The sequence below is a fragment of the Castanea sativa genome, chromosome 12 (assembly GCF_040712315.1).
Source record: "Castanea sativa cultivar Marrone di Chiusa Pesio chromosome 12, ASM4071231v1".
Lineage (NCBI taxonomy): Eukaryota > Viridiplantae > Streptophyta > Magnoliopsida > Fagales > Fagaceae > Castanea > Castanea sativa.
This window is the reverse complement of record NC_134024.1, coordinates 46216842-46232592: the sequence shown is the minus strand read 5'-3', so window position 1 is coordinate 46232592 and position 15751 is coordinate 46216842. Positions and strand designations below refer to the sequence as shown.

General features: G+C 33.8%; 1 protein-coding gene across 2 annotated transcripts; it reads right to left on the bottom strand.

Moving 5' to 3' along the window:
* Positions 1–2506: 2506 nt before the first annotated feature.
* On the bottom strand, positions 2507–8303 carry LOC142619854 (short-chain dehydrogenase/reductase 2b-like). 2 transcript variants are annotated; one of them, XM_075793190.1, is made up of 5 exons: positions 8109–8303; positions 7757–8000; positions 7371–7439; positions 3306–3488; positions 2507–3110 (listed from the first exon to the last, which is right to left on the bottom strand). In XM_075793190.1, exons 1-5 carry the CDS (start codon positions 8201–8203, stop codon positions 2733–2735), a joined length of 969 nt encoding a protein of 322 aa, XP_075649305.1. In that variant the 5' UTR covers positions 8204–8303; the 3' UTR covers positions 2507–2732. The 2 variants fall into 2 exon arrangements, with proteins under 2 accessions (XP_075649305.1, XP_075649306.1); XM_075793191.1 differs by lacking the exon at positions 3306–3488.
* Between the last annotated feature and the right edge of the window lie 7448 nt (positions 8304–15751).

Sequence of the window (15751 nt, the reverse complement as noted above, 5' to 3'; positions counted from 1 at the left end):
TAGGCGTTGACGTTTTCCTATCTCGATCTATGCCTATGTAAGCTACAACATCCATCCTAATAAGAGATCTGGGGTTCAATCCCCACTTACACAAAAACAAATTGGTGTCTTAGTCTAATAACAATCACGCACCAGAAGTGGACATCATAGGTTGAAACTTTCTCCACAAAAAAAAAAAAAGATTCCCAAGTAAGCTTTTTGTTTTTATCCCACTTTGTTAATTAAGGGTCATCTCATAATTGAAGTTTAGGATAAGTTATTTATTGCAACTCAATATGTAGGCCATGACGTTTTTCTATGCTCCTAAGTCCTAAATAGTAAATACCATTGGTACAAAACAAATAAATTAGAGAAAAAAAAAAAGATTGGTGGGCTATCAAAAATAAATTTCATTCGTGGCACAACATCTGGACTCTATTATGGTAAAACCCAAATGGGAACTTGACTTAATATAGGTTTTGGATCCGTAGAGACCATTGTTTCAACTTTCAACTAACGGATTACTGGTCTAACCAGATGTTCAATTAAAAGTAACATAAATAATTTTATAAGAAACTTAAAAAAGGTAAAAATTGATCTTAAAATGCAAAAAAAAAAAAAATTCACAATAACATATATAAGCATATAATGACATATTTAATGTAATATTAATGTTTTGGCTAAAATATTGTGTTTTGGTCCCATAAGTTTGCATGAATTCTGGTTTTCATCTCTACTATTTTTTTTTCTTTCCTAAATTTTTCAAAGTGCTCTTTTCAATGGTTTAAGAATGAAAATAGGAAAGAGTAAAAAAAAAAATTTATTTATTTAGTTTGGGATGAAAAACAAACTTTTTTAAAGTATAAAAACGAACAATGATCCTGCAAACTTTAGGGATGACAACATTATTTAGACTAATTTAACTATAGAAAACGAAAAAAGAAAAAAGGTATTGCCAAAAGAGAAAAGCATTACAAATTATACTCATCTAAAATAACATCCAATATTTAGCACTGTTTTGAAACCCGAACCGGACCGGGCGATTCGACCGGAAAAACCGAAAATCAGTCTGAAATCTGATTTTTTAAGCTTAGAGAACCGGGTATACTGAAACTGAGGGAACCGGACGAACCGTAGGCTAGTTCAACCAGTCATGGAATAAGGGAAAATAAAGAACAATGCAGCTACCAGGATCTAAACTTGAGCGCTGACACCTTATAAGCAAGACTGAAGCCATGACCAATAAACCAAGTGCTCTTCTTGGGAGCTAATATGCAATATTATTAAATTTATATTAAATTTACGATTTATAGTTTCTAAACTTCTATTTAATCTTTCTCAACATATTGAATATTACTAAATTAACTTTTTATTTAAGAATAATACTTATGCAATTTATGAATTTATTTTAAAAGTCGTTTTTAGTTAATTGAAAGGATTTCTCTTAAAAGGATTGTTATAAAAATTTCTTTTTATGCTTATTTATGTTGTACTATTTTATATTAACCATATAATGTACTATTTTATGTATTTTGTTTTAATTTTTAAGATATTTTTATTAAATTTTGCTAATATTTACAAATTTAATATATTTATTTATATTTAAATAATTATCAAATTAATTATGACGTCATCACAGTTCAACCCCGGTTCAACCTCGGTTCGACTTTAAAATCCTTGAACCTCTCCCTTTTACGGTTCAATGAACAGTTCGGATTTCAAAACCATGATATTTAGACTAACTAAACTAGAGGAAATGAAAAAAAAAAAAATATATATATATATATATATATATATATTGCCAAAAGAGAAAAGCATTACAAATTATACTCATCCAAAATAACATCCCCAACACTACATTTGGTAGGAAGAAAATGAAATGAAATGAATTGTTTTAAAATATACATTCCAAGGACTTACATCAACAAGAGTTGTGACCAATCATTTTACATTATAAACCAAAATATAGGATAAGTTTGAACTAATAATGAATAGAAAAATGAATATTTTTTTGAAGATCTCTCTCTCTCTCTCTCTCTCTCTCTCTCTCTCTATATATATATATATATATATATAGTTGTGTTCAAGTTCTAATAGGGGTAACTCTATGCAATGTTGCAACACCCAATAGCTTGTTATTGAATTCATATTTTGAAAATCTCACTATTGGTTTACATATTTTATAAGTTCTTAAAATGCATGCAAATTTTCATACCAATCGGATATAATTTACTATTCAATCCATAAACTCACATTTTATGCATTATTTTAAACTACAAAAGCTTGAGCTTAAACAATTAATTGATGACATATTTATTAATATTTGACCACTTTAAAATTTTATAAGCATGGAGAATATAAAAAGAAAATAGGGTGATCGAATGGTGAATTTTGTCAAAATTTTCATTTATGAAGAAAATATTGAGTAGTGTAACATTTCTTAAAGTTATATTACGTATAATATATATTTATATAATAATTTAAAGTAACCTACATTTTCTTTAATTAAAGAACCGAACAGTATAAATGAGTCAAAAAGCTCTTAATTTCGACAAGTATAATGTTACTCTAACAACTAGTGTTGAAAGAGCTTTCACATAGTATAAAGTAGAACAAAAAAAACTTTCTAAAGCTTTTATTTATCAAAGCAAGATCGAAATAAACCAACTATAAGATTTAAAGAAGCTTCCATATTTTATTCTCCATGTTTCTTCCCTATGCGCATGTACTCGTTGGGTAGCATCATTTCTTATTCAAAAGGTTGATACTTCCATTCGATCAAAGAAGAGGCCAGAAGACCCACCTTCAGGCATCAAAGCCAACATCACAGGACTTTTTGCCCCTTCTTCAACAGTTAAAACTCCACAGTTATGGGTCATGTCTGTGCTGGTATACCCTGGACACACGGAGTTGATTGCTATTTTGGGGTACTTCCTTGCTAGAACCCTTGTATATGCATTAAGAGCTGCCTTGGAGACTATGTAAGCAGAAATATTAACAGGCCAACCTTTGGTTTCAATCAAATTCTCCTTGACGTCTTCTAGAAATCCTTCCACCACCTTGTCCACTTTCTCTTCTGTGAGGCCATCAATATCTCCGAGCTCTTTCTTTGCATTCTCATTTGAAATAAGCTGAAATATTAACATAATTGAAATTTTAATATCTTGAAAAAAAAATTTCTAGCAATCTCCTAGAACCAAATGTTTAGTGCAGGTCCAACACAATCGTCGCAGCCATAATCTTGCACTCTATATTTCCGTGAAATATTTTTGACCAAATATAGCTGATTATAAATGGTTTAATAAGATGAGTTTTACATTCTGTACCTTTAATTGTCCCAAGGTGGAGGAGACATTTACTATTCTTCCTGAATTGGATAATAGAAGAAGCGGAATAAGTGCTTCGCTCACTTGCTTGGTTCCATAGTAGTTTGTTCTCAAACAATCCTCAGCTGTTTGATAAGTTTGCTTTATGACTTCCTTTAGAGGAATGGCATTTGGACCTAAAAGCTGTATCATTATATGCAAAGGTATTAAATGATGCCACAATACTCTTCTTTATAAAACTTGATTAATTTCTAATTTTCTTTTATTTTATGATTTTCTTTTTATGGCCACCGCCACAGCCTCAAGCCACATTAAATTCTTCATATTGCAAGTAATCAAAATTTTGGGATATGCCTTCAATTTGAGAGAGCTTGTTCTGCATAAAGGATATGTATCGTTTTCTCTAACAACATATGGAATCCACAACTATATAAGACTACATGTGATGACAAAATAATGTTATTGTATGGTTGTGATGAATGATCACATGATTCACATCATACTATGATGTAGGTTTGTCCAAGCAACCCAACCACCTAACGAGACCAACCATTGGCGGCCTGATCTGATCCTTTCATCGGTCAACAACGGGTCCCTTCTCTTAGAAACAAACTCCGGCCAGTTATGTGGCAAGTGTCTTCCACGAAAAACCAAGCCACCCAACTCAACCGAAAAACACTTCAAGTAGCCCTTGTATCTACCCTGATCCGGCAACTATTAGACCCTTCGCCGCTTAGATCTAGCCATGTTTGGGCTTTCTCTGCTTAAATCCACTCAATGCCAGCGATGTTTAGGGCTGCCCAGAGTACCCGACGACCCGCCGGACCTGATCAACCCGATCGAAACCAACCCGTCACGGCCGGACCGACACCTCTGACAGGTCGGTGACGGGTCCCAGTCTTCAGAACCTGACCCTGGCAGGTCGAGTGACGGATTTCGTCCTCAAAAACCCGATCCACTCGACCTGCACTACAAAACCTCAAAAAGAAGCTGAAATCCGGCGACGTTTGGGTTTCTCAGCTCCAATCCGGCGACGTTTGGCCTTTCTTTACTCAAATCCGCTCAAATCCTCACTCAAATATGCTTAAATCTGGCCAACTCCGGCAAGATGAAGCTTAGATTCGAGGAGATCTAAAGAGAACTTGACTGTATTTGGTAAGATCGAGCTTAGATTCGAAGAGATCCGGTGACAACGAGCTTCGAATCGAGGAGATTCAACGAGATCAAGCTTCGATTCGAGGAAATGCGGCCAAATCCTAGCAAATTTCAGCAAAAACATGTACAATCCGGCGAGAAAATGCAGAATTCGACTAGTTTTCAAGAATCCGGTGAGTTTTTTCAGATTTCGGCGACGCTTTTTTTTTTCTTCAGATTTTGATCCTTTCTTTATTCTGGCGACTCGCCCGGCCCAACCGATGCTCACCCGCAACCGAAACCAACTCGACCGATTTTTTCGGCGGTCGGTTATGGGTTCCTCCACCCGACGTCGGCGGGTCGAGTCCAAGTTGGGTCCAAAACCGACCCAACCTGACCCGCGGACAGCCTTAGCGATGTTTAACTTAGATTTGCTTAGATTTAGAGATTTTTGACTTAGATGTGCTTAAATCTAACGATGTTTCTCTTAGATATGACTGACGGAGTTCATCCAGCAATGTTTGGCTCAAATCCAACCTAGCCTTTCTCTCCTTCGCTCAAATTGGGCAAAAATCTACTTCCTCCACCCACCACCGCTCCATCAGTTTCAACCAAACCGACAAATCGTCCGCCAGAGATTGGTCCAACTCGACTCGTGATTGTTGGCGGTTAGCCATGGGTCTTCACTACTTCTTCCACTCGACTTGATCGGTTTGAGTAACGAGTTAACCTCAAACCCTATTCGCCCAACCCATGGACATCCCTACTATGATGTACCCTCATACAGACAATAACTTAATGATGGAAAAAAGTTCAAAATTTTCAAAAATTTGCCACAACAATCTCAACAGTTTTACTATTTGAATTTTTCAAAAACTTTGACCCAAAACAACATCGTTCAATGAAAGCAATGACATAACATTGAGTAGGGATGAGCAGCCAACCTGCCACAACCGACCTGATCCAACCCAACCCACCCTGTTGGGTTGGGTTGTGAGATTATTTTTTACAGTCAGTTGGGTTGGGTTTGGGTCGTAAGATTCGCAAATCCGCCTAACTCGACCCAACCCGCCTATAGTTAATATATATTTAAATTAAAAAATATATTATACAATTTTGTTATTTTCTTTTTTGTCCCTCTTCCTAAATAAAACTCAAACCCTAAGTTCTCCTTGTTTATTTTGTGTTAATTTGATTTTTTTTTTTAAAGATTATTTGGTTATAAATTTGCTCTCATTTATGGTGGGGTTGTTCTAATACTCAATTTAATAATAACAGTGAGATTTGTTTCTAGGGGGGTCAGCAATGACAAAGCTAGAAATTTGTCATGGGGGTAAGTAAAACATAAAACGATTTTTTTTTTCTATACATAAAACTTCCATATTATATACAATAATCTAAAATAGTATTCTAAATATAATTCAAGATACAATACAACTATATTGTACAAAAGTCTAAAAATGTTATTAGTAGTTTAAATATCGGTAAGATAACAAATATAATTAAATAATTAATCATACTTTTTTTTCAAATTAATAATGACTTAATATATTTATATGTATTATCAATTAAATAAAAATATATGATAAAGAAGAATAGAAACACTCCTAGGAGTAGAACTAGGAGTAAATGTGAAACTAAGAAAAAAATAGTAACTAATATAAGTTTTTGCTTTCAAAGTGTATGGCTTTTTAATCATACACGTGATCACTCTTGGAATTTGAGCAAGTACTAAAAGAATTCTTGGACTTGAAAATTTATAGAGTATTTATCAAACTTTTTGGTCAAATAAAGAAAAAAATTAAGAAAATATAGAAGAGACAAAGAGAGATAAGGATAATGGGAAAGAATCACATATGTAGATAGAGATCTATTGGTTATAACAGTAGTGTAATGTTTTGCTTATGAAGAAAAAAAAGTGCAGGTAAAAACAGCTTCATTTTGCTATCAACAATAAAGTAAGCCAGAGTCCCAGAGAGAACTTTGAAATATTTTTTTAATAAAATTAAATAAACAATACTTTTGCAAAAATTTTATAACAAAATTTAGGTGGCAAGTTATTAATGGTAGGTAAAAAGTAATGTTAATTGTGGGTGCAAATAAAAACTAGTTACAACTTGTCATATAACATTTATTGTGAAAATGTCGTGAAAGTAGCATTAAGATGATCATATTCAACTTCTCAAAAAAAAAATTTTTGATCATATTCAATTTTATTTTAATTGGGTTAAAATAGACTTTAGAGTTAGGGTGCTCAAATTTGTCAAAACAAAAGTTAAAAAAAGTTATATATATATATATATATATATATATATATATATATATATATATATATATATATATATATATTTTTTTTTTTTTTTTTTTTTGACAAGTCATAATAATAATAATAATTATTATTATTATTATTATTATTATCATCATTATTATTATTATTATTATTATTATTATTATTAAAATTTGTCAAATCCATGGGTTCAACCCAATCTACGTGGGTTGGATTGGACCCCGTGATGGGTTAGGCTGGGTTAAATTTTTTTTAACACATCATAGTCAGTTTGGTTAAAAAAAAAACCTCATAACCATGCACACGCGCACGCGCACGCGCACACACACATACACATACACATACACATACACATACACATACATACATATATTGACAAGTCAACAGGTTCATTTGAACCCTTGGCTTGAACATAACGCCGCTCTTGAATAATAATAATAATAATTATTATTATTATTACTATTATTATTTTTATTATTAAAAAAAATTATCAAATCCATGAGTTTAACTAAATCCGCATGGGTTGGATTGTACCCGGTGATGAGTTAGGTTGGATTAAATTTTTTTTAACACATCATGTCGGTTCGGTTAAAAAAACCCCATGACCCATGCTCACCCCTAACTCTGAGACTTGAGAGACTCACTTGATCAATGATAACTTTTCTTAGTTCCTCTGGGCTGCTTATGTATCCACTAATCCCCGCATTATTTATCTGCAATTTTGAAATAAAAGCAATGTCAGAGCCACCTAAAAGAAGCTAATTACAAAAGGGTGGGCAGGAGAAAGAATACTAGACGATTCATCTTTGTTTAGAACTACACAAACTAGTCATTGCAAGAAAAATTATTTATTTATTTTTATATAATCTGGTGACCCCCAAATCAACCAATACAAATGTATGTTTTTAAATTCAAAACCTATATATGATTCCTCAGAAATCCTAGAGATTCTTTGCAACATAATAAGAAGCAAAACAAAGATCTACCCTCTCAAAAATAACACATGGAATCACTCCAAAGATGTATTTACCAATAAGTCAAGCTTCCCAAAGTGGGTTTTGATGAAATCTGCCAATGAAGAAATGGTAGTTGGGTCCATCACATCTAGTTGATGAAAAACCACATCAGAGCATCCTGCAGCCTTGAGTTTTTCAATTGCTTCACTGCCCCTCCTTACATCTCTTGCAGTTAAAACCACCCTGATCCCATTTGTAGCTAACTGTCTACATATCTCAAATCCAATCCCTTTATTGGCTCCGGTTACAACTGCAATCCTTGGGTAAGAAATTCAAAAAAAAAAAATTTAATAAGTAGGATATCTGCATATAAACTCGGTTCTATATGTGTAATGGACAGATTAGAGAAATTGAAGAGAAATTTACCTCTTAATCCCAGGATTTATGGTTGTTTCTGCCATTTGATATGAAAATTGAAGATGTCTTTTTTTTTTTTTTTTTTTTTTTTGAAGATGCCTCATCTGAAAAGTTATAGTTCTGCTCTAGGTGTAGTTATAGTTGTATATTTAATTATTGAGTTTTCAAAGTAGTTGGACCTTGTTAGAATGGCTTGAATTGTCAAATTTGGTGGATTGACATTAGCCAACAAATCATTAAATGCATTAGCCAACAAACCATCAGGAAGTATTTCATGCGTGAAGAAATGCAAAAAGTTGCATTTAATGTTGCAATGACTCATGGCCAAATATATTGACTTTTTTGATGGAAGGCTTGCATTGTTCTCTTCTGTTGGAACACTTGACATGCCATGCTTGACCTTTATGGCCGAAATGTATGACTCATTGGCATTCATGAATTATCAAGGAACTACACCTGAGCAAACTAATTTATGCTAGCCGAAACGTGTGACTCCATTGGCAATAAATGCTAGCCATTTTTGTTGACTTGATAAGTTTCATGATGGTGATATTTTGGCTGAAGTGTAGCTATAAATAGAGGTGGAGCAAATGAGTTCAGAGAGTATGTAAGCTACGAATTGCATAGGAAGTTAGTGTCTTGCAATTCGTCTAAATACAATAGTGTGTTCTCTATTTATTTGTGAGAGAGAACTAAGGGTGTTTTTGGGGTTTGGGTTGTGAGAAAGTGTCTTCAAGCTGTTATTGTAATCTCCACAATTATAGTGAAATTTATTTTATCGCCTCCCGTGGACGTAGGCATATTGCCGAACCATGAAAATTCCTTGTGTTATATTTTCTTCTCTCTTATTTAAACGTTGTGTTAAAGTCAGATTATTTCACCCAATTTTCACAACAAACCTTGATGTGGAAATCGATGTTGTCTAGCTTTCTTACGAATAACATGACGCCTTCCTGGGTCAAAATCATGAGAAATTATTCAATATAGAATACAAAACACGAAATAATTTCTTCTTTTTATTAGTTGGGAATAGGAGGACTATTTTTATCCTCTTGTTTAATATGTTTTTCAGATCTAAACTGTCCAATGAACCATAAAAAACAGGCTTAAAATTGTTGATGTGGGCCGTGTGGCTTGTATTGCCAAGCCCAAGTCAACATAAGTTAATAGAATTCCAATTGTAATAGGTATCTCATTAGCTAACTTAACATATGTATCTATATATATGTGTGTGTGTGTGTGTGTGTGTGTGTGTGTGATTAGGTGCGGCAAAGTTGATTGAAAAATAACAGAGCATTCCTAATAACCTAGTAAGTGCAGCCGCATAAGAAAAATAGAGAAAAAAGAGAGGCAGTCAGCTTCTATTCTTATTGTTTCTGTAAGAGAGTGCTAGGGTGTAATTGGAATTTAGGCTTCTTGAGAGTGTTCTTGTGCACTGTTGTATCTCCCTATTTTTTTTTATAGTTAAATTTCTCCGTCGTCTCTGTGGAGGTAGGCGATTTGCCGAACCACCTAAATTCTTGTGTTCTTTGTGTGTGTTTGTTATTTAATTTTCACTTATTTACTGTTATTGATTTGAATCCTGAGGTGCTATTTGCATAACAAGTGGTATCAGAGCTAGGTGAGGATTCAATCCCTTTGAATACAGTAAAGATGTTACGTACAAAGTATGATGTAGAGAAGTTTTGTGGTAAGGAAAATTTTTCCCTTTGGCAAATGCGGATGAAGGATCTCCTAATTCAACAATGAGTTCATAAGGCCTTGCTTGGGAAGGAGAAGAAACCGGAAACGATGAAGGATGTAGAATGGGTAGAGATGGATTAGAAAGCAGCTAGCGCTATTCGTCTCAACCTAGGTGATGAAGTCATTCACAACATCCTAGAAGTAAAGACCGCAAAAGAGGTTTGGGAAAAATTAGAAAGTCTTTATATGAGAAAGAATCTGACGAACAAGTTGTACGTGAAGAAGCAATTGTATAGTTTGCATATGAAGGAGGGTTATGATCTGTTGGAGCATCTCAACACATTTAATATGTTGAACACCCAACTATCAAGTTTTGGGGTGAATTATGAGGATGAAGATAAAGCATTACTCTTATTAGCGCCACTTCCTACGTTTTTTGACTATCTAGTAACTACGTTGATGTATGGGAAAGAGACTATAGTACTTGAGGAGGTAACTAGTGCTCTCTTGTCACACATAAAGATGAAGCAAGATGATGATGGTTCTCAGGCTGATAAGCTTATTGTAAAGTCCGAGTCAAGCAATAGGGGTAAAAGCAGGTCAAGAGGACGGAACTCCAACAGGAACAAAGCACAGTCTAAATCACATGCAAAGGAAGATGTAGAGTGCTTTTATTATCACAAGAAATGGCACTATAAGAATCAATGTAAAGAGTTGAAAGAGCATTTAAAGGAGAAAAAGAATGGAAAGAAGCCCCTAGAATCAGCTAGTGTTGCTAAAGAAACATCAAATGACAGTGAATTTGGTGCATATTTACTTTCAGTTTCATCAGGTAACAATGTTCTATTGGAATCTTGGGTTTTAGATTCAGCATGCTCATATCATATGACTCCAAAGAAAGATTGGTTTGACACGTATAAGCCTTATAATGGTGGTATGGTCTAAATGGGTAATGATGCTACATGCCCGGTTATTGGGATTGGTACAGTGAAGATCAAGATGTTTGATGGAGTTGTGAGAGTTATAAATAATGTCAGGCATGTTCCAGATCTTAGAAAGAATTTAATTTTTTTAGGAGTATTGGATGATTTGGACTATTCATACTCATCAAAGGGTGGAATCATGAAGATTACCAAAGGTGTTTTGATGGTGATGAAGGGACAGAAAGTAAGCACGCTTTATAAATTGATTGGGAAAACAGTTGTAGGAAGAGTTGCAGTCACCACTCTAGTCGAGTCCATCATTGACAACACAAAATTAAGGCATATGTGACTTGGCCATATTGGTGAACGTGGTATGTTAGAGTTGCACAAAAAAAATTTATTGAAGGGGGTGATGACATGCAAGCTAGACTTCTGCAATTATTGTGTGTGTGGAAAGCAACATAGAGTCAGCTTCAAGATAGGCTCTCATACAAGTAAGGGTGTTCTTGACTACATTCATTCAGATGTTTGGGGTCCAGTATCAGTTTCTGCTCATAGTGGTTCTCAGTATTTTGTCAGTTTCATTGATGACTACTCTAAAAATGTATGGATTTATTTTATGAAGCATAAGTCTGATGTGTTTGACATATTTAAAAAGTAGAAAGCATAGGTTGAGAATATAAAATACCTTAGAACAGATAATGGACTGAAGTATAAAGATAAAGAATTCATAAGATTTTGTGAATTAGAAGGTATTACTCGTCACTTCACAGTTAAAGGAACTCCACAGCAGAATGGGATTACAGAAAAAATGAACAGAACCTTAGTAGAAAAAGCCAGATGCTTGAGATTGAATGCAGGGTTGCCTAAGGTGTTCTGGGCAGAGCCAATTAACACAACAAGCTCCATTATTAATAGATCTCCATCATCAACCATTGATTTCAAGATTCCAGAAGAGGTTTGGTCAGGTAGATCAGTTGATTATTCGAGTCTAAAAATCTTTGGTTGTCCAGCTTATGTGCATGTGCAGAGTGGAGAGCGTTCTAAATTGGATTCAAAGTCGAGAAAATGCGTATTTCTTGGTTTTGGAAAAGGTGTTAAAGGCAATCTTTGGGATCCAATCTCAAATAAAACAGTGACTAGCAAATATGTCATATTTGATGAAGCCTTTATGTTGAAACAGAATGAAGCAAAGACATGTGATGATAGTCCACAGAAGAAATTAACTGTTGAGGTGGAGTTTGACGAGAATAGTTCACCCAGTGATAAGGGTGATGCTGAGATTGATCCACAATAGCAACAAGAAGAGTCTTATTCAATTGTTAAAGGTAGAGAGATGGGTTCACAAAGCACCACAGAGATATGGCTTTAAAGACATGGTTAGCTTTGCTCTCATAACTAGTAGTGGAGATCCATTGTCTTATAGGGATGTAGAAGAGATGGGGTCACTATAGAAGAATAAGACTCGAGAATCCTCTAGCATGTTGACAAAGTTGGGTCCAACAGACAAGCTCAAGGGCTACTTGGACTTAGTTGATTTTTGCAGCTTGTGAGCCCTTAATGGCTAAGGTGGAGATGATGGATGAGTTTGCTCATGTAGGTTGATCAACTCAAGCCAAGGTGGAGATTTGTTGATGTGGGCCGTGTGGCTTGTATTGCCAAGCCCAAGTCAACATAAGTTAATAGAATTCCAATTGTAATAGGATTCTCATTAGCCGACTTAACATATGTATCTATATATATGTGATTAGGTGAGGCAAAGTTGATTGAAAAATAAGAGAGCATTCCTAATAACCTAGTAAGTGTAGCCGCATAAGAAAAATAGAGAAAAAAGAAAGGCACTCAGTTTCTATTCTTATTGTTTCTATGAGAGAGTGCTAGGGTATAATTGGGATTTGGGTTTCTTGAGAGTGTTCTTATGCACTGTTGTATATCCCTATTTTTTTTTATAGTGAAATTTCTCCATCGTCTCCGTGAAGGTAGTCAATTTGCCAAACCCCGTAAATTCTTGTGTTCTTTGTGTGTGCTTATTATTGAATTTTCGCTTATTTACTGTTATTGATTTGAGTCCTATGGTGCTATCTGCATAACAAAAATTTTTGAAGTCGGGTCGAGGTGAAATCAAGGTTGAAAATTGATGAAGTCATAATTAATTTAATTATTATTTAAAATATAAATAAATATATTAAATTAGTAAAAATTGAAAAATTTCCTAAAATAATTCAAATATAGATAAAGATATAATAGACATTTCACGTGAAATTAATTTATGAAACCTAATAAAAAAAGTTAATAGACATTTCCCGTGAAATTAATTAATTAATTAATTAATTTTATATATATATATATATATATATATATAAAGAGCAATAGCTTGAACAGTGGGGGACATTGATATGTAAAAATGGCAATTTTTTCCCGCCCCTCCCTGCTTCGCCCCACACGAGTTTTCTCCACCCCGCAAAAGTGGTGGGGCGGGATGAGGCAAGATTTTAGCCCTGTACCACGGGGATGGGTTTAGATTTTTTAGACCCACCCCGCCCCGCCCCTCCTCGCCCCCACTCCGCCCCGCCCCGCATTGCTAAATGTTATAATTGTAAATTTTTTATACCCTAAAATTCTACTATATTAAAAAAATATATCAATATTAGCTTATTTTATTCTACCCAATGTGGTTCTCTGTTTTTATTTTGTTATGTGTTATACTATGAGATTTTTTTATTTTTTATTTATGATTGTCTTGTTATACAATTGGATATATTATTCAATTTTTTCTAAAAATTGATTTGATTTGATGGGATAAATTTAGTTGTAATTTCATCTATATTTTTATTAATGAAATAAGTTTCATTAAAAAAAAATCATACTAGTTGTAGGGAAAATTAACAAAAAGTAGAATTTTACGGGGTGGGGCGAGGCTTCGCGGGGCCCCAAGGGGCGGGGATAGGGTGACAAAGTTTTCCCCGTCATGCGAGCGGGGCGGGAATGGAGCAAGACAAAACCTTGCGAGGTGGGGCTGAAGACCCCATCCTTCGGCCTCGCCCCGCCCCATTGCCATCCCTATTGATATGTATAATATTGTACTTCTTTTTTTTTTTGTTGCAAATATGTACAATATTGTATCTGTTTAATAAATCATAATATCAAGTATAATGTAAAGCAATAAATGAATTTCTATATATAAAAAGAGGAATGATTACCGCTACGTACTTTTGATTTGTTCAAATGGCACTGTTCTGCCAAGCCTTTCTTCTTCTTTTTTATTTTTTATTTTTTTATTTATTTTTTTATTAATATTGTTGTTTGAACTCTAATAAAATAACAAATTGCCACAATACTTTCACAATTGTTAGAGGTGTTAAGTCCTTATAGGTCAAAATAAAATATCATACTAGGACCAACTACAAATAAAAATATAGGCATTGTGAAAAAAAAAAAAAAAAAAAAAAAGTACTACATCTACAATATTTTTCATAATACTTTCATAACAAATCATAGGTAGTAAATTATTATAGGTTCTAATTTAAATTTACCAATAAAATTATTTTTTTTCCACCAATAACAACCCATAACAACCTACTACTTATGATTTGTATGAAAATGTTGTGGATATAGCATTTCTCTTGTGAAAATGTTAATACATCTTATTGTTGTTACAATATTTCACAATTGTTGAGATGTCAATTCTTTACCAGTCAAAGAAAAATATAATAAAATAATAAAGTAATTACGAAAATGTTATGTCATGTGGTTGTGTTTCTAGAAATTTTTTTTTTTTTTTTGAATTAGTGAATTTTGTTCAACCAAAATTCACTATTTCATGTACAGTTTTCTTGGCTAACTTCTTTTTTTTTTTTTTACACAAAAAAAAAAACTTAGGATTAAAACAATTTTCATCTTTATGTTTGGAGTAGTTCACAATTCCTCCTAAAACTTTAAAATCAAGCAATTGCCCCTTAATATTTTGAAAAAGAGCAAATATATCATATTGTTATTCTTAATCGAGTTAAACCTTAATGAAAGTTTATGGTTTTTAAATCACAAAAAAAAATATTCCATTGGGTAATGTCTAAAAATGAATTCAATTGGTGTGCATAAAAATTCGGATTTTTAAAACACCTAGGTGTTTGTTATATGATTAATCGCACAGACGGCAGGATTTGAGGACACGAGGATGAATGCATTTCTTGGCACTTTCTGTTTGGGAGACATTAATTGGCCAGTTAAAGGTAGAAAAGGCACTTATGAGGATCACATTCACATGGATGGAAAATCAACTGAATAATATGCATTGTAATAATTAAGGTCATCTGATAAAGTCATCCAATAAGGATTTGGTTAAGTTTGATAAAGTATGCACACATGTAGCCAAGTCATTAACTAACGTCAATCTGTTTCTCCACAGATGAGAGTTAATATGGGCTTAAATTAATTCAACCATGGGATCACGCTAGACTGCAACAAACCACTTGTAGGCTGTAGCTATGGTGTGTTCATGTGGGAGACATTAGTGTTTTTCCTTAAAGAGGTTCTCCTTAAGTTTTTGACTTCGTGACCATTCTCTGTGTCACACTATCTTGTTAATTGTACAGGGGTTCAAACAATACTTTTCAAAAAGTAAATGAGTGTAATCACATGGCGTGGTGACCCTCATGTTCTTTATTATTCCCATAAAATGAAGGTTTAGGGATGATTGCATTGTTTGGGGAAGAGTTGTGACCTTTGAGAGAGACAACCATTTGTAGGTATGAGTATTGATGGTTCACGGAAGGGTGCAAACACTTCCATGAATAAGAGGGAGCTCAGGATATTTGAGTTTCTAAATTCAACTTTCTACCACGTGATCACCACCATTTGCAAGATCACCATGCTTGTCTAAGACCGACAATAAGAACTCTTTGATGACAATCAACCTTCTTAAAACATGATGAATGGCTCTTTAACCTTTTCAGATCTCAACTCTGTCACAGCAAACCATCCAAAGTCAATGATGGTATCTACCATTGGACAACTTAATCTATATGATCTCAATGCTTAAAATTTTAT